We start from the raw sequence: 20,082 nt of genomic DNA, 5'->3' as shown, positions 1-20,082 counted from the left end.
ATTTCCCTTGTGTTGAAGGGGAATATTTTATAGCAGCTTTTTGCAAATTAAATGCATCTACATAAATAATGTAGCAGCACATTTAATTGCAACTATTTATTTTTAAATTTGCCTGGTTGACAGGAGAATTTCTTTGCAGAATAATGAACCCTGGGTTTCTGCCACTTGCACAGCTTCTATTAAAAAAAAAAAAGTGAATAGTACTTCAGCAAATTGTCAGAGCCACAGAAGCAACTAGTTCATCTCTAGTGCATCTAGAGGGGGAAAAAAAAAGAAAGCAAACAAACAAACAAACAAACAAAAACACATAAAAAATGACCACCAAAATCCAGAAGGCAAGAAACCTTTTCTCTCTTTTGCACAAGACTGTTTCTTCAGATTCTCTTGCCATATCTGTGTCTCAGGGCTTCTGAGAGGAGGAGAGGGAGTATCTTCCTATGCCACTCTCACCCACTGGCTGTCACAGGATAGGTACCTCAAAATTTGACAAGTCTTAGTAAAAGATATAGAAGATGACCTGTGGGATGGAAAACTGTTGGGGAGTGGTCTTGTGTGTGAGACAAGTTGTGATCTTCTCTTGCAAGGTGTAGGTTTGCCAAGGCTCCCAATGGGCCTTCAGCGTGCTGAATCCAGAGCAAAATGCGCGCTAACACAGCCTGCTCCCCTTCCTCCCGCTTGTTGCCTTCCAGACTTTCCTTGAAAAAATCATCAGTAGATATCGTCTGCAAAGCAGGCTCCTTGGTTTTTTTTTCTTAACCAGTCTTAGGAAAACTGTTTCATTTGATAGAATGCAAGGGTGAAGGCACACAACAGGGATTTCAAATGTAGTGCTGATTTCCAAAGTAAACAGACTCATGCACGCAGTGCTTATTTCTCTGGATGTAGCTAGAGAGCCACTTAAGGAACAGTACCTCCTTAAAATAGTTTGAAAATAAAATCTCCATAAATCAAGCCTTGGAAGCTCAAATTCAGGCTATGAGAATGACCAATATCAGAGCTGCAAATTTTGCTTCAAGCTAGCGTTCATGTTATGTTGTAATCTGTTGGGGGAGAAATAGGTTTATTGAAGAGAGATATGAGTAAGGATACATGTAGCAAGCAGGAACGTAGCATTTTCTTTAATTTACTTTCACTTCACATCTCAATTTTTGCAGCCATGTATGTCCAAGAGCTGTTTAAAGGAAAAGAACAAAGACTGTAGGAAAAGAGCTTTGCTGAGGCTGTGAACAGGGACACTTTCTCTCAAGAGCAGAATGCTTTTCTGTGGATCCTTCTTCTCAGAATAGTACTGTTTATAGTCTGGAAAAGAAAATACCTTCTTGGGATATAACTGCCTGTTATTTGTCTCGGGAATTTGGGTGTTTTTCTCTCTGGGAGAGGTTCACAGCAGTTCTAGCTAGTTCATGTCAAGAATGATCCAGCTTCGGCATCCAGAAGCCATGAGGCAGCCCACCCAAAGAATATTACAATTGGCTGCAAAAACCAAGAGGTTTACAGTGTCTAGCTGTATTGACTGAATTTGGGTCTGAGCCTTTGTGTTCGCATGCAGCAAATTCTTCAGAATGGGAGAGTTTTTAATAAAGGTGGAAATTCTGTTGTTGTTGCAGGACCAAACTCAAAGAATTGCTCCAAATATTGATGTGGCCAGATCTGGCTACATCTCAGATTACTCTTCACTGTGCTTGTTTCTAAAGAGAAGCTATTTAGCAGAGTTATTTGGCTAGTCAGATGAACTGTTAAAAAATTTTTTATCTCTCCCAGAGGAGTAGTTTAGTCAACTTAACAAATAATTTCAGTATTTTGGTGTCCAGTCAATTAAACTCCAGTCACAGAGTGCTGTATTTGCATGTGATGAGGTTAATGCTTCATGTTTTAGTGCTGACTTTGTTGCATGTGTGGAATGAAGTGCTTTGTTCAGCTTTCCTAGTCAAAATTAACAGAATGTTAATCAATATAATCACAGAATGGCTTGGGTTGGAAGGGACCATGAAGACCATTGAGCTCCAGCCTCCTGCTGTGGGCTAGTTGCTGCCCACTGAATCAGGCTGCCCAGGATCCAACCTGAACTTGAACATCTTCAAGGATGGAGTTCTCTGAGCAGCCTGTACCTCTCCACCCTCTGAGAGAAATATTTCCTCCTAATGTCTAATCCAAGTCTTTCCTCCTTTAGTTTAAAGCTGTTCCCTTTTGTCCTATCACTATCTACTTGTGTAACAGGTCAATCTTCCTCTTGATTTTAAGCTTCCTTTAACTACTGAAACGCTGCAGTGATGTCTGCCTGGAGCTTTCCCTTCTCTAGGGTGAACAATCCCAGCAGCCTTGGCCTTTCTTTTTAGGAAAGGTGCTTCAGCCCTCTGATCATCTTCATGTCCTCCTCTGGATTCACTCCAGGAGCTCCATGTCTTTCCTGTACTGGTGGTCCCACGCTGGATACAGTACTCCAGATGGAGCCTCACAAAAGCAGAATAGAGGGGAACAATCACCTCCCTCACCCTACTTCCACCCCTCTGTTGATGCAGCCTGCCAGGCTGCAAGCACACACTGCTACCTATCAGGACCCCCAAGTTCTTCTCTGTAGGGCTGCTGTTAATGAGTCTTTTTCCCAGTTTGTGCATGTATCTGGGACTGCCCCAAGCCAAGCGCAACACATTGCACTTTGCTTTGTTGAATCTCATTAAATTCATGTGGGCCCACTATTCAACCACATCCTTGTCTCCTTAGATGGCATCCTTTCCTCTTGTCATGTTAGCTGTAGTACTCAGCTTGGTGTCATCACCAAACTTGCTTAGAGTACACTTGAATCCTATTGTCTATGTCATTTGTAAAAGCTAAAGAACATTGGTCTCGAGAAGTTAATACTTGCTGTGACCTCCTTGTACATCTCCTTTGATATGTTGCAGCCTAACCAAAGCAACAGGACAGCATTTAGCTTGGTGACTCTTCAGCTCTTTAACTCTGTTTTGCATGCTCTAATCTGAACAAAACACCAGCTTCTGAGGAAGGAGACACAACATAGAGGAAATGTTCCCCAGGGGATGCATCTGCATTTCCTGTGTGACTTTCAGCCTCCTGCTCCTCTGACAGCACTGCTTAGCATTGCCTTTGTGTTAGACTTGTAAATACACTTCCCAAGAGCCCCTTTCACCTACAGGAACCTATTTAACACTCTTAGTTCAGGCAACTCTGGATAAACCCTCCCTGCATTTTGTCATAAGGACTGTAAAAGATCCATCTACGTCGCCCTCTGATGGAATTTGAATAGATGTGTCTGGAGTGACATATGCCCAGCCATAAATTTCAGAGAAACAATTTTAAAATAAATTGTCTAGAGCCAATCCTACCAAATTTACCTCCTGAGACAGATGATCATAAAACTAGAAGCAAACAAGCCCTTAAACATTTGTGACAGGCTCTGAAAAGGTCCTTTATTGAGGTATCGGCATCACCATAGATTGGACGTGCTGCCCAGTTTAGACTGAAGTGTTAAATGAAGTCAGTAGAAGAAAAGGTGACTTTTATACCACCTAAAATTCTTGTCTGTGCAGGTGAAGTTTTGCAAGATAGTCAGCCAGAAGGAAATACTTCAAGCATTTTAGTTCTTACTGTTTTCACATGCACAGCTTACTAGTTGAAGCTAAATCCTCTAAATGTTGGTAGAGTAAACAGAGATGACATAAATCATCAAAATAAATCCTCCCAAATGTCATATTTCTTAGCCACAATTGGTTGCAATTGTCCAAACCACAGCATAATTAGAGAATCTTTCTTTCTTTGGCCAGGCTCCAACTCTGTATGGCCGACTGAATCTGAAGACTAAAAACCTTTTTGCAGTGTTATGCCAGCAAACACGTGGCTTTGAAGAGCCCTATTTTCCAGGAGATTTTACTGACTAGTCTTTGCACTGCTGTCTGTAATATGCGTATACAGACGTACACGGGGAGATTTGGGCTGGATCATTTTCAAGTTTGATCCTGTCCCACTGTTGCCGTTAGAGATGATGGTTGTTATTGCTATTCAGTCAGCACTGCTATTGAACTCAGGGGAGTCCTGCGGCCTGTCCATCAATCCTCCCCTTGCTTAGCACACAATGTAGCTTGCATGTTTAAGTTACCATTCACATAACAAAGGATGCACTAGCTGTGTGTGTTTATGTGCAGAGCCCGCAAAACATTCTTGTTCCTTTTGGATTACTCAAGAGCTAGGCATCTCAAGTTATGTTTACAAGCGTGAAGAAACAAATCTGTCTGCCTTCCTCTGTATCTTAAACTGTATTTTTTTCCTTGGTGCAGCATTGTATATCATCACATCTTCTGTTTAAGTTAGCAAAATGATTTCGGTTTGTCATTAGAAACAAGAGACAGTAATTTAAGCATAATTTAAGTGCATCTTAGTTTCCCACCTCCAAGAACAAAGAATAGATGCACAGATTTTTTAGATGTATAGATTTATGGAGATAGGTATTTTATAGTGATTATAGGCAGACAGCCTACAGCAAGAGGATGCAGACTTCTTTTCCTTGTTGTGTGATAGATGGTTGGGGCTTTCTGAGGGTTGCACTTTGTCCCCAGGGGTCTAAGAGCTGCAGACACACCCTGGGCTGCCCAGAGGGCACCAGCACAGCACAGGGAAGGGGCACAACGTCCACAAAGCCGTGACCCAGCTCAGACACTGACATGAGAGCATCTGAGGTGAACCAGTTGGCAGTACCAGCCTGCAAGCTTAGGAGGTGGAGCCACCTGGGGAAACAAGGTGAAGCTGCATATGTTGGAGAGGCCATGTTTTTAAATGTTTGTGTCATTATCTGAACCTGCTGTCACCCTTCCAGCTCCATCAAAAATTTAAATAGAGGACAGAAGTGATCTAAAAAGGTGCCTTGCATCAAATCAGCTTGTGCTTCTTGTGAGAGTGACAAAGTCCTTGTGTGTGTAGATGGCTTGCAAGAGTGTGCAGTTGCTGGTCACAGAAATTCCATTTCTGCCGGGGAATGGTGTTTACACTTGGAATATATGAGTTTCTCTCAGTTTATTTTGAACATAAATGTTTTTTGGTGAAAAAAAAATAGTAAAGCATGTAGCATTCTTCTGCTAAGAAGACTTGCAAGTGCACATCTCTATAGATGTAGTATGTAGTATAGGGAAAGATTAACATAATTTCATGTTTTTTGGGGGCAAAACCTGTGTTTGCATTGAGTGTCAGGAAGTCAAATTGCAAGAAAGCACTGAATCATAGAATGACTTGTGTTGAAAGGGGCATAATGGATCATCAGGTTCCAACTTCCCTGCCACAGACAGGGATTCCAACCACTAAATGAAGCACTAGATCAGACTGCCCAGGGCCCCATCCAGGCTGGCCTTGAACATCTCCAGGGACAGGGCATCCACAACCTCTCTGGGCAGCCTGTGCCAGTGCCTCACTGCCCTCTCAGTGAAAAACTTCCTCCTGACATCTAATCATAATCTTTCCTCCTTTAGTTTAAAACCCTTCCCTGTCAACCTATCGCTATCTACCTGTGAAAAAAGTTGAGTCTGGACTGCAGAGATGAGTCATTTGCAAATCACTTCATATTATCCAAGCTTAGCCCTGCTGCCAGCAAAGCCAGGAGGAGCACTCTCGTACAATACTGAGTGCTTCTGAAAAATACTCTGTTTCCCCTCAGAGCATTTATTTTCCATAGCTTGCTTTCCTTCTGTGAAATCAAACACAAATGATAGCATTGTTTTTGTATGTACGCCAGGATAAATCTCCTTCCCTGCTCCTTTATCACTCTGCTGAGAGTTTAGGCTTGACTCAGGTTTTGTCTTACCAATCATTCCAAAATCTACTTTAGAGCAAAGTCAAAATGTACAGAAATATAGTCCATTAAGGCCTTAACATAATCGCAGGCATTTTCAAATGTACTGTGTTCAAGTTATTTTTATGGCTTGCAAATGTAGCTGACTTGGGAATTTGATGAATTTTTCAGAGCACTGCCATGTGATGAAGTTTTATACCGTTTAGAAGGAACACATTAATGTCATTAGTGGCAGTTAATTCTTAGTTTTCCAGCAACTATGCTCATGTCGTAAATTTCTGTGTGACAATTTAGTGAGTCACGTGGCAGAAAAAGTGGTGTTTTCAAGGGAAAGAAGTGAAAGTACTAATTTATTTATGTTCTAGTTTTCAATATTGTTTTGGTATTGAGAGCTGGAGTTCATTTCAGCGTATAGTGGCAGTAATTCCGCCTGATTTAGCATAGACTTGGACAGAACAGTGTCAAAAGACACAGTATTTTCATAGAATCATAGATTTGTTGAAAAGGACAGTAGATAGACATCTGGTCTAACCCCCATGCAAGGAACAGGGCCACCTACAGCTGCATCATGTGCTCAGAGGCTTGTTCAGCCTGACCATGAGTGTCTCCAGGGATGGGGCTTCCACCACCTCTCTGAGCAACCCATTCCAAGTGCTTCACTATCCTGTAACAGGTTGCTCAGATATGTGATGGTTTTCTTAGAACAAAAAAGTTCAAGATTCTTTCCTGCTTGAGATGTGTGAATCATCTTTCCTTCAAAGTAAGGTCTTGAGTCTGTCTTAAGATGTGAAGCCCTCAGAAAACCCATTTATTTATCCAGCTCCAGGAACCGCATTTGAAAGACTTTTAGCAAGTCTCATTACTGCAACATCGAGTGGTGGAGTTGGTGAAGGATGCTGGCAAGTCTGCAGGATTTGGGCAAACTGGCAGCTTTGAATTGAAGTGTTGTATTAGTGGATATTTATTTAATTTCCTTCAAATCCCTGAGGCATGCTGCAGGAAGCAACAGAGCACTATTGCAGATAGAGTGACTGACCCTAAAGGAGATATAATCAGGGCATTTTACACATTTTCTATAGCTTTATAGCTTTGGCAGCAATTTCAGTGTCAGCCTACAGCTCAAGGAGAGCTGTTAGAATGGGCAGGATTAGCTCTTGGGAGCCTACTTGTAAATTCTGCAGGAAGAAGCTCAATTGTGGGCTGTTTTGTTTTTTTTTTCTTTCCCTTCATAATTCCTGAGTACTTTCAAAATAGCGCAGAGATCATCTGTTTATATTTGTTGGGAGACATGAAGACAGTCTGCTGTGTTTTTTGTTTTGTTTTGTCTTGTAAGTAAAAGCGCGTGTTAGGAGCACAAGCTGAGGGTTGGAGCCTCTCAGCAGTTTAATTGATTCCACATTGTAAAGACTGTACCTCGCTAAACCCTTTTTCTCTAGGTTTTGAGCAATCTAAGAGGCAGCAGCTCTCTCTTCTTGGTGCAAGCGCTTCAAGGCACGGCAGCTCCAGAGACTAGAACAGGGGTTGGTTTATTTGTAGCTTGTTTTTGCTGAAATCCTTCAACTCGCAAGGCATATTCCCTGTGCTGGAGTGATGTGCTAATGAAGGCAGAGTTGATGAGCTACAGAGCTGCTCTCCTTTCCGCTGAATACACATAACACATCCTACTTGGGTTTCATCCGAGAGCCGGCTTGGTGTGGATTACAGAGCTCAGATATATCCATGGGGCAGTGCTTTCTGCGTGTTTATGCTGTGGTTGCTCCTAAAAGCTGTGGTAATGTGATGGTCCCTGCCTGAAGAAGTTTGCAGTTTGAAAAGGCTAATCAGTCTAAAGCATAGGAAGGAGAAACAAAAATAGTTTTTTGTTTGCTCCAGGGCAAGATATAGCATGGGAAGGAAACAGGGGTTTCAGTTGGATAACCTGTACTCTGTCTAGACTAGATGTTCTTATCCTCATTAATTTTTGTTAGATTTCATTCTTTAGTTTTATGGATTAGCAGCACTACCTTATGAGTTGTATCTGTAGTTTCTGATTACTGTGGAGGCTAATTTGGTACTCTGCAAGGAAGATGGTGTAATTCCTATTTGAACTTTATTTTCTGGGATATACAAAATGTTGCTTTGCTGATCCTAAGCATTTAAGTACTCCAGGCTTATCCTCCCAGAATTACAAGAGTGTGAAGGGAGTAATAGGTTGGACCTTTCTCATCTCCCCTGGGGTTTCAAGGTTTTATAAGGTTATGCTTCCTAGCTCTACTCTCTATAGGGACAAGGCCTAAATTCAGACCGATATTAATTTGATGTAATGATAGCTGAGTGCTTCCTGTGTTGCAGATGATGGATGCTTTTACTGCTGTGTCCGTGTACATGGGTTTGATTTTTGGTTAGGAAGGGAGGCTCAGAGGAGGTGCTTGCTCCCAGCATGTGTGCCTGAGCAGCTTCCTGGCTGCTGCCTTGGACAGAATGCATCATATGTCAGCCAGGGAGGAAAGGAAGACTGCAGTGGATGCAGCATTCAGCTGAAATTCAGGAGTGGTTACGGTGCTGTAGCTGCAAATCATTTGATGGTAAGGCTTGCAGAAAATAATCTCCGTCATATAGTTCCAATATTATTGGCTTGTTCTGCCTACTTTTTTCTTCACTGGTGCTCTCTGTCTGTAGTACTGATAGAACACGTGAAAGTTTAGCATGGCATTTGAAGAGGCCAATTTATATTGTAAGAGACCCAGTGATTCCTCCTCTGTTTTACATGCATTATGAGACATAGTGTCTAGTAGTGTGGCTCATGGGGAATCCCATCCATAAGATAAGAAGCCAGGTTCTAATCTGACTGCCAACTGGAGGGATCAGATCGTTCTGGTGCTGTCCCGAGAAGCTCTTGCTGCTATCACACATCACAGAGGTCTTGTGCCGGCCTGGCCCAAAGCACTGACATCAAGAGGCTGCACAGCTGCTGAAGCTCTGTGCCTGTGACTTTTTGTGGTTGCTACTGAAAATGAAAAAGTGAAACTAATTTGCTGGTAATGGATGTACTGCTAACAGAAACACATCCCCCCTAACACCAGCAGGTTGCTTATGGCTTATTTTCTGCATCTAAAAATATTCTTTTTTTTTCCAGCAACTAATTTCATTTGAAGACTGTTTTCACACATCAGTGGCTGTTAATCAGTTAAGGAGTTATCAGTTTTAATATTAGAAGGAAAGAAGCAGGTGTCATTAACAACTTAAAACCATTTCATTTCTATTCAGCTGGCTTGCAGCAGATTATGAGGAATCTTAGGCTCATCTTATTTCTCCTCCTTTTCCCACCCTCTTTAAAAGAGAGATAATACCATTAAATGAACGGCTGTACTGTGCTAATTCTACATATCCTTTGAAGAACCATTGAATTAGAAATACCGAGATGGAAATATATGAATAAAATAAGATTTAATTAGAAATTAAACTCCGGACTCCTATTTAATTTTAAGTAAAATGATGTATACTTCATGAGGAGATTTTAAGGTTCATTGTCAGAAGAAGGAAAGTAAAATAATGGACCAAAACCCAAGCTATATGCCTATAAGGCGCAGGCTGCTTGTGGCCCTATTCTGCTGCAAATCTAGATCAAAAAATCATAGAATCTTAGAGTTGGAAGGGACCTTTGAAGCCTTCTAGTCCAACTTTCCTCCAACAAAGAGGGACAAATACCTGACTATTTGCCAGCAAAGGCAGAAGAATGACATAGTAGCTCTTGCTTGTGGTTGCTGAGCTCATCCAGGACTGTGCTCATCACACTACCATGGTACCTGCTCTGCAGGTGAACAGTAGGATGTTCCAGAGACAATTCTCATATCCAAATCAAACTGAGTAAGGGTGCAGAGAAAAACAGTGCAATAGGTACTAATTGCTCCTCAGGCTGCTGTTCACCTAGGGGTGGCAGACTGGGCTTTGGGAGCTCAGCAAATGCCCCTCTGTTCTTCTCAAAGCATCTGCTGCTGGGCTTTTGACTCTGCACACCTTTCATCCAATTCTCTGTGGCAATTCTGACATGTATTTATTACCTTTTTGCTTTTTTTTTTCTTTCCTTAGTTTGCATTGCTCATCTCCTTTTCCCAAATTCTTTCTTTCTATCTGGTATGGAAGTCTTTCGCTTAGATTTGACAGCCCACTCTGCTGGGCATTTGTTGTGAGGATTGATGATGCAACTTTCAGCATAATGTAATGCTCTTGAATATGCCTTTTTATATCGTTTGGACAGAGGAGGGACATGTCTGTCCCATGGGAGCTTCAGATAATGCAAAAATTGGTCTAGTTTAGTTTCATTTCACATCCCTCATTAAAAAAATAAAGGGTTATTGGTGTTGTGAATCTGTTGGCAGTGCGCTTACTCATGAAAACAAAACATTCCCTTCAAGCTGAGCTATGTATCATACTGTCATTAAGAAACTGCACCTTGTTGAAAATATGTCGAGGAAAACTGATTTACTTTGCATTTGCCAGTTTGCACACAACAGAAGCACAATAAAATCTCATGCCACAATGATATAATGATTTTCTGTCTGTCTGTCTTGATGGGTTATAATGAGATAAATTCAAGTCCTTTTTTGAAGGCTAATTACTTTGAGTACACGCTAGATGTGGGCTGCACTCTTTATACTTTGTGTGTATTTGTGTTTTCATTTTCCCATCTCTATTGTCTGCATGTGCAAGTGAGTTTTGATTTGTGTTTGAAATACAAATTAGAGACTAGAGAGGACCCATGTCATGGTGGCTTCTACCCAAAGACTTTCCAGAGCATTTGTAACAATTCCTGCTGTGTAGATAAGGCAGCATGTGGAGATAGCTGTGAAGTAAATAAAGTAAATAAACTCTATGTTAGAAATTGAGGAATGTGACATAAAACATGAGGGCAGCTTGTGGCAAGTCCATTAACAATCATTTATGACTTCAGCCATAGGTGTGTTCACTGTGTCCGGTGCATGGATACAAGATAAGGATCATGTCCTCCAGAATTCACAGCCTAAATATGGAGCAATGATTGAATTCTGAGAAATTGTGGAAATTTCTTGTATGGTCCAGGCAAAACTGGAGCTATAACTGGTGAGGTGTGTTGTTTGCTCCTGGATTGCCACCCCTTGCTGCATGAATGGTCTTCACCAACAAAGACTTGCTGGTTTATTCCAGGGGATTTTCTCCCTGTATTATACAGAGTTGTTATCAGAATAGCTGCCATACCAAATAAAACATAGTATGTTTTTGATAGGAGTTGATGTGCAACTGTCTCACTTTTGGTGAAAAGGTTTGTGATGTAAAAGGGAAGATGTCAAGAGAGTTTCTCTGGTACTACAGGAAGCAGGGTCAATTTTAGAGCCAGTTGTCCTGCTTGGTCCTTCAGGAAAAAAAAAAAAGAGATTAATAATACAAGTTTACACTTAGTCTGCTTTGAATTTGAACTCAGTCATCACATCTTCTGCTTGAATTTTAGCACATGACCCTCATGCTGTGTTTGTCTGGGACACTGATGGTGGGATAGTATAAATAGTTCTGCTGTGAGCTCACTTTCTTTTCAACTGAGGACATTTGGGAAAAAAAAATATATAAAAGAGGGCAGATAGAAAGATTCTGGGATTTCCAGGTAACTTCTGTAAGTTTTAGTGACGAGGCCTGTCCGTCATTGATACCATACTGGACATAAGAGCATTTCTGAAGGGAAAAATGTGGCAGCTTTTTGGAGTCAGACAACATGTTTACATGTCTTTGCTTTTTTTTAAGGTGACCAGCATATCAGGTTTTCCTCAAGTTTTATCTGTGCTTTGTTTTTCTTCATGGGAACGGTGGGCTTGTACTTCTGCATACCAACTACATGATTACAGGTCCACTTGGCTTTTTTCTAAAGGCAAGTTGGAAAGACGCAAATCTATGATTGTCACTGCTTGTGCTGCATGGACACACAGGTGAATGAATGCAGAGATCTTTGCTTAGGTGAGAGTGCTTGTTCTGCAAGCTTAGAAACAAAGTATTACCGTACTGAGTTCAAATTCGGATAAAAGCCCTTAGCCAATATATTACATTTGTGAGAACACAAGAATTTCTTATATAAAGGCTTTGTGCCCTATCGTGCATATACATTGGAGCTGGGAGGAGCACCCTGCATGGCAAGCATGCTTGATTCAGGCTATACCCAGAGAAATCTTTCTTATACAGAGTACTTTAAAATTCATCGTAGTAGCCTTATTGCACTGTCTTAAAGCTTTTGATCTCAAGATCCCCTCCACCACTGTATTGTTACTGTTTGCCGAGACATTGATTTCTGGGTATAGAGCATTTTAAACAAAAACCACAAGACGTATTTTACATGTTTTTCTGAAGCTGAATGAAAAAATCCCGAACTCAATAATGTTTTCTAAAGCAGAGATAAACGATGTTACTTCATGCATTCAACACAGAAAATAAATACTTAGCGAAGGCAGATGCTAGGGGGGAAAGATAGTCAACAGATTCTCATTCTCTTTTCATGCAGATATTTAAGCGTGCATTGTACATTGTACATGGTACACTGGGACTTGTTTTGAAATACACAAACCAAATAGCTTGCAAGTGTTTATCTGTTTTCTTTGTAGCTGAAGACATGTTTTTATAAGGAAATGTGAAGAGACCAATTTTATGATGGGAGAGCTTAGTCTGTGGTTCTTCTTTTTACAGTATGCAGACCTGGGTTCTTCAAAGCTTCACCCCACAGTCCATCCTGCAGCAAATGTCCCCCTCACAGCTACACGCTTGATGAAGCATCCACATCTTGCCTGTGTGAAGAGCACTATTTTAGGAGGGAATCAGACCCACCTACAATGGCCTGTACAAGTAAGCATGTGCTTATAGGGTTGGTTTTAATCCTTTTGAGCTGTTCCTGTACTGTGACTAGACATTATGATCCTAATGTGCTTTTACAGGCTCTGAGCTTCAGTCTGAGCTAGTCTGACACAGTCTTAATGTCACTAGCTTTGTCCACCATGCCCCCAGTTACATGAGGAGACTTAGGCCTTTCATTTGGAAAGCTGGTGTTAAGCTTGAGGAGCATGTAAGTAACAAATGGATGTTCCATCTCTTGCAGTTTGCTCTTCAAGCATCCAGAGGTGTCCTCAGCCAACAGCACTGCACTCAGGTGTGTGCATAGGTACCTGTGTCAGGCAAACATGTGGAGGAATCTATGGGTAGTGATTGTCTGCTCTAGCTGTAGGTAGAGCATATATGATCCTGCTTAACATCATCTCTTAGCTCATTTTCAGTAGATAGTCAGGGAGAGAGCCTTGCCTTTCCAAGTCACCTGGAGATTGTTATTCTTCAAGGTGTCTCAAAACTTGCAAGGAGAAAATGCTTCACCAAACCAGTAGTAAAAATGTAGAGCTTATCTCCTGGTGTGGCGAGAATGGTATAACAAACAAACTGGGGTGTATTGGAAACTGAAGGTGGAATTGGTGAAATCAGAATCACTGGTTTTACCCTTGTCCTGTTACTCTTTCGTCTGTAGCTTGAAGGCATGTTGTTCTGTTTGCTTTATATTTCAAATACATAGGGCCCCAGTTTCCATACCCCCACCTAGTAGTCCTGTGTGTAGCACAAGCCATGGCTTTTGTGGGGCCAGATCTATCAGGGTCCAAATGTAATTTTGCCAGGCAAAAGTTTTTAAAAGGCACTGAAGAGGAGCTGAACTACTGGGGCAGGAGAAGGTGGAGCTTCCAGGGTACATTAGCAATGGAGAAAAAGCAGAGCCACCAGGGAGTGAAGTAGAGATGACTTCCATCCTGTTTCCTTTGCATCATCCTTTCCAGAACTGGGAACTTGGCTTGAATAGATGCTAGATCCCCTTACAGTTGTGTTTGTGACATATTGTGCATCATGTCACAGGGCTCTTCTCTCGGCTGTCCTCCCTGCATAGATGAGGAGGAGAGATTCATAAGCAGAATGGAAAGGAACAGAGAGCAAAGGACTGCAGGGACAGGCATGAAAACAGGGGTTGGATGTGGCAGTAGTCTATTGTGCCTTCATCCTGGTGAATAAAGCTGTTCTTTCTAGCTACTCAAGTTGCCACTTAAAAAAAGAGAAGGAAAAAGCCTATTCCAGTCGGAGAGTCATTTCACATAGGAGGACTGCCTGCTCTCAGCAGATATCTTCCCACCTGGAATAGTTAGTCACTTGGCACAGGAAACATGGAAGAAACAAGGCCCTTGATCTCAGTATTTACATTTTATCAGTTAAGGAACTTGAAGCACATGGCTGTTGAAGTTGTACTACAGGGAAGGAGAAGACAGCTCACAGTCTGAATCCTGTAGGTAAAGGCTGTAATTTATGATGCCGTAAGCAGTACAGAGTTGGTATTCCTTTTATTTTATTTTGTTTACTTGGGTTTTAGTTGATTGTTGTTGGTAATTTGTTTTTTTGTTGTTGTCAATTATGGTGATCAGTTGGCTTGGGATTTTTTTTGTTTGTTGCTGTTTGGGGGTTTAAATGTTTATTTTTGTTTGTTTGTTTTGAAAGCTTACTATAAGCTTGTTTAAAGTCCAGGTAATGGTGTGTGAAGCTGTATTTGGATGTGGCTTGGCAGGATACTGAGTGCTTCTGAGGCAAATGAGTTTTAATGCCCACCCAGGCACTGCTTAGCTTCTGTAGCCCACTGTTTCAGAGAATGCTGCTATGCCACATACAGAACAAACTGGTACAGTAGTGTAGGGTATTGAAGCATCTCTGTTGGGATTTATACTTATTTATATACTAATTTATACCCCCAAAAGCTGAATGTATAATCTGCTGCTTCATTGTGCTAAGTCACCCTCCTTTGTCCTACACAACCTTTCTTGGGATTTTGTGCTAATACACCTGTATCTGTGCCAGAGGTGGTAAGGAGAACCTGTGCATTACTCCAGCTCAGTTGCACACACGGTAAGTTTTGGCAGGGATAGTAAAGAATAGGTGGCAACACTAATGTTTTGAACCCAATCTCATAAGATTTGCAGGGGGACATTGTTGTATTAGGCTATTGTTCTTGTTGTGAACTGAAACACAAGCAAGACAGACTTGAGTCATGATGGGTAGGAAAACACTGTTAAGTTTTGTGAATGTTTCTATTATTTATTGCAGAAGAAGTTAATAATATTCATAGAATTCCCTCAACTTGAAATCTAGTTAATTTTAGAGACTACATCAGTGTTTGTTTTCAGCTCTACACCTGTAAGGTCCCCAAGCCAGTTGGTGTAGCTATAAAATCACATTTTCTTCATTTAAAGAAAATGCCTTTTGCTCTCAAACTGAGTTAAGTCTCCCCACTACCACCACAGTCACTAAAGAAGACTGCTAAACCACTGTCAACTGTTCAGATAAACATGAGGAGGGGGGGACAGAACACAAATACATTTTTGTTTAATTTTTCTCAGTTCCTTAAGCATGTTTTATAAGTAATGCTTGGTAGTTATTAAACTAGTAGTGCTGTGATGCAATCCAATAGAGCTATTACCATCAACCAAAAAATATTTGGTCCTCACAGGCATTTGAGAATTTTCTTAGTATTGTTATATGCATTTCCCAGGAAGTTTTTGAGCTTGATTTCTTCTTGATTAAGTAGTTCTAACTTCAAGTCTTGCAGAACATCAATTTAAAATGAAAACATACAATTTTGCACTCATTTTCTCCTCTCCCATCTCTGACGATTTATCCTATTGTAGTTCAAATTATACAGAGAAAGTATGAGTGAAGGTGAATGGCCCAAAAAACATAGAATGGAGAGTATGATTTATGAGATGCACTGACATTTTTGTAGTGTTCGGTATAATATTCTGTTCTCAAAGGATACAGGCTCTGTACACATATATATATGTATATTCTCTCTCGGGTTATTTTTAAAAATGTGCATATCAGCAAACAGCAGGTTAGCTGTCCATCAAGGAAAACATTGATATCTTTATCTTCAGAGATTACTTCCCTCTGGTCAGTGGTCATGCTGCAGAAATGGTGAATCTTAGCTTCACTCCTGCTTACACAAAGTAGTAAATTTAAGAAAAAAAGAAAAAAGAAAAAGAAAGCAAAAACCAATATGTTCATCCTTGGCAAAGGGAAGCTGTAAGTGAAAACAGAAAAACAGAGCTTTTTAGCAGATCTAAGGCCCCAACTTTTTCAGATGCTAAAACACTAGTTTATTCTCCCAGCTGATTTTTCAAAGCTTTAGTCGTGCAGTTTCAGGATTCTTCAAGCAGGTCCTATTAGATATCTGCAGACAGCTAAAGACCTTTCTCAGAGCCCCTTTGAGAATGCTAATTTTATAGGTTACCCATCCCCAGTAGCTTCAAAGTATGTTTTTAAACCTTCAAGAAGAGCAGCTGACTCTTGTGTGCAAAGCAAGTACAGACCTCTGCTGACTTTACAAAAGTGATAATTTATCCCGTTAAAGGCACATTGTCCACTAGATGTTTTTTGTGTTTTTTTGTGTGTGTGCCTGAGTTCTTTATTTTTCTCTTAGAGTACTGGTAGCAATGAAAGTGCATTCATCCAGAGGAAGGAAAAATTGGACAATTTAACCAGTAAAAAAAAAACAAACACCTGAGTGCAGTGCATATAACCCCACACAGCTCTTGGGATGAATTTCATAGCTCCCATTGTATCAGTATGAGGATGAGAGGCCAGAAAATAGTTCTAACTGCTGCTGTTCTGTGGTGTCATTAGCTAACCAGCACTGTCCCCCCGTGGTGCAGCTGGCAAGAGGCGGCCTGTAGGAACGCTCAGCCTGGGAAGGACCTGCTTTTCCCACAAGTACACATCAGCTCCCTCAGCTGCTTTCTGCTGAGGGAGGGGGTGCTTCTTCCCCATTTAGAGCAGTGTGAAGCTGTTATCCAAAGGATAGTCGTGTTTTTGTTTGGGGCATGACAGCAAGTAGGCTCTCAGCTTTAAGTCAGTGTGTGCAGATAGCTGGCAGCCAGAGCATTCACTGTACCTCCTCGCTGCATCCGCATCACTGGAAGGTGACCTCCTTCCAGCCATACCAAAATGTATAGTAACAAAATGGATAATAACCAAAGCTAGCAACCTGCCTACTTTCCACATGAGCAAACAGTTTTCATGCATAGGTCAGAAAATGAAATGTACCTCTGACAAAGCTGAGCTGCCATTTCTTAAACTTACCTAGCTTTTGTTTTTGACTCTCTGAAGAAAAAAAAATATCAGGAATATTTATTTCCCTCTGGCTTTGAGTTTCTTGTTGAATCAGAATAGCTTGAGTTGAGATCATTGCACTGTTTCATAAGCATTAACAATTTATAGACTTAAAAAAGAGAGTAGGGAGAGAAAATAGTGAAAAATGCTTCTGATTTAGAAGGTAGCTTCAGTTTTGCAACATTGCCCATTTTAAATAACAAATTGAGTTCAATCATCACAACAAAACTAGAAGATGACAGGCTAAGACAGGCTGTTAAATTTGTACTGGTTTCTAGCTGATGAAGCCAGCTGACAGGCTCTTTTCAAGGAGCTGCTCATGGGTTTTGACAACTTCATTCAAACTGTGCAGGAGTCTGTTGCCTTCAGTTCTCTGCCTTCTTTGGAAAAATCCCAGTCTTTGCTCTTTAGCTTCTGGTAATGCTGCTACTAAAATCCATCCCACCTTTCTTTGATCAGTTTCCCCATGTGAGTCTCTTGCATGAGATTCTTGCTGTCCTTTCACATAGTCTTCAGAGCACATTGTCAGCTTTCCCTTCATCTCCAAGACAAGTTTATTAAAACAAAAATTTCTCAAAATATCTTCTGGGCATATCTATCTGCTTGTTTCCCTTTTCCTGAAAAGATGATTAGGTTTTTGTAACTTAAAGCCGTTGTGTGAGCATTTCAAGTTGGCTGTGGTCTCTGTGCTGAGAGACCTGCCTGGGCTGTCCTGCTCGTCTTGCTAGGAGGCATCCACAGAGCAATGCACACTGTCAGTTGCCTCTAACTTTTAAGAGGTGCATGCCAGCACTTTCATAATGTAAGTGGTGTTGAGGGTGTCTTCAAATGGGCAGCACAGCCGCCTGCTAAACTGGGAATTGCTTTTGGAAATCATGACCTGAGCATGTAATGCAGCTTTCTTTGCCCACCCACAGCCTTTCCTAGCAGGATGAGGGAAAACAGACCACATCTGCAGCAGCTCTGATCATTTCACAGCAGCTGTTCCTCCTTAGATAGAGTTGCCAGTGCCATACTGACATACCAAGTGTAGAGGCTTGGCAAAATAAGCAAACACAGTGTGACTAACCAACCGTGCTAGAGCCCAGAGCTTGGCAGGGACCATGAAGGCTGCTGTGGAGTAGCCAGATATGACTGTGTTTCCAGGGCCCTGTGTAGATTACCATCTGCTTTGGGGTACATAGACTGTCTCACATAGGTGTAATTTGGATGCCCAAACTTAGATTTTACTGTTGCCAAAGGGCTAATTGGCAGAGGTGGGTGGATGGATGGAATTCAGTGTCTGAATTGACAGAGTAGTGGGAATGCACCATTTATGTATCTTTTTTAAGGATCCAAGGCTAGTGATACAAGGGCAGAGGGGCAAAGAGGGAGAATCTTGCCTCGCAGGTAATACAACATTGACTTGGAGAGAGCAAAAATTTGCAGCACCCTTAGAACAAGGAGGATACCAGATGCAGTGTCCCAGTGTGAAATGTGCTGTCCCTATCATTTCTGAGCCAGACCAGTGTCTTGTCCTCACTAGAGATGGCTGTGTCCCAACACCAACCCCTTTAAGGTAAGGTGGGAAAGCTTGAATCCCCATCTTCTGTCTTCTTTGGCTGCTGCTGCAAATTGTTCCTATGTGCTTTTTGGCACTTGAGCAACACAGCATCTCTTTTCAACCAAAGAGTAGTAGAGAGCAGGATGACTGATAATACTGTTTTTACCATGTGTTTTTCTCACTTTACAAACCAGGACCCCCCTCTGCTCCTCGGAGTGCCATCTCAAATGTTAACGAGACTAGTGTCTTTCTGGAATGGATTCCCCCTGCTGATACTGGTGGAAGGAAAGATGTGTCTTATTATATTGCATGCAAGAAGTGCAACTCACACTCAGGTCTGTGCGAGGCGTGTGGCAGTCATGTCAGGTACCTCCCCCAGCAAACCGGCCTGAAAAACACCTCTGTCATGATGGTGGATCTGCTTGCTCATACAAACTATACCTTTGAAATTGAGGCAGTGAATGGAGTGTCCGACCAGAATCCTGGAGCCCGGCAGTTTGTGTCTGTAAATGTAACCACAAACCAGGCAGGTAAGTGGATCTTAAACCTGGGAAAATGTCTGGGGTGGGAGCCTGAGCCAGTCAGACCCAGTGAGGGCCTCCCTTTGAAAGGGCTGGACTGTGGACCTTTCAAATATGTTGGGTGGTGGGGTGGTTGTGTCTTGCAGGCTATAATTACTGCAGCCTTCAACATGTTTCCTTCCAGGACACACTTAGCACTTGTGGCTTTTTTCTTTTTGTGTTATACTAAATAAGATACTTGGAGTTCCCACCACTTCTCAATTCTGTGTATCTGCTCACTAAAATGGAGGGAATATAATTCCCTCACCTGTTGGGAAAGGGCAATCTCTGAGAGTTCATTTTGATTCCACATGTCAGTGGTTTAAAACATCCTAACTTTACAGTTACCCTAAGAAAATAGTTTTGAGAGACTTCAGCAAAATCAGTTCCAATCCTGCATTGTCACATGCAGTGCAATGTCACTGCCTCACCAACAAGGTAGGACTGAGATGTCATTGCATAATGTGTCATAGGCCTTGTACTGTGCAGACAGATCTCGTATATTGGTTTGTTCCTTTGTCCGGAGCCCAGATTTGCCTGCTTTACCTTTGGAAGCCTAGAAAGAGAAAATAACTGTTGTGTTTGGGGCAAGCTGCTTCAGAGTCCTGCCTTGAACACAAGCAGGTGGAGGAGCTGACATTGTCACCTGTCATTTGGAGGTGTGATGGGAGAGAAAAACAATTACTCTTTCTGTGCACATCGACACACCAGGCACATTGCACAACTTCTCTAAGACCCAGAGAACCCTCCCATGCACACGTTTTCATTCTCTTCTAGTCCCCTGTATACTCTTAAGTTCTTTCCTACTGCCTAGTTAGCTTGCTTCTTTCCATTTAATTTAAGGCCCCCATTGGCATTTGTCTGCTGTGGAGCCCATCCAGGAGTATGAATTAGTGGAATTTGAGACCCTGCAGACTGTGCTGCTTGATCACAGGAGCCAATGGTTGCCTTCTCCTTAGAAAGACTTAGCTAGGAAACGTGGTGCAATATGCAGAGTAGCAGCTAGATAAGAGATT

The 20,082-nt window shown here is 41.7% G+C and overlaps 1 protein-coding gene across 5 annotated transcripts in view; it reads left to right on the top strand.

The window, feature by feature from the left end:
* EPHA5 (EPH receptor A5) overlaps positions 1-20,082 on the top strand; it is a 195,964-nt gene that overhangs the window by 91,612 nt on the left and 84,270 nt on the right. For 3 of the 5 annotated variants that reach the window (XM_065736763.1, XM_065736762.1, XM_065736761.1), the window contains exons 4-5: positions 12,473-12,628; positions 18,701-19,036. The exons of the other annotated variants lie outside the window; for them this stretch is intronic. In XM_065736763.1, coding sequence (XP_065592835.1) covers positions 12,473-12,628; positions 18,701-19,036 — 492 coding nt within the window. The remainder of the gene's footprint in view (positions 1-12,472; positions 12,629-18,700; positions 19,037-20,082) is intronic. 5 annotated transcript variants of the gene reach the window in all.

Source organism: Cyrtonyx montezumae, unplaced genomic scaffold (assembly GCF_038088225.1).
Source record: "Cyrtonyx montezumae isolate F1298 unplaced genomic scaffold, pur_monq_1.0 scaffold_2, whole genome shotgun sequence".
NCBI lineage: Eukaryota > Metazoa > Chordata > Aves > Galliformes > Odontophoridae > Cyrtonyx > Cyrtonyx montezumae.
The sequence above is the reverse complement of the archived record's forward strand: the minus strand, read 5'-3'. Positions and strand labels throughout refer to the sequence as shown.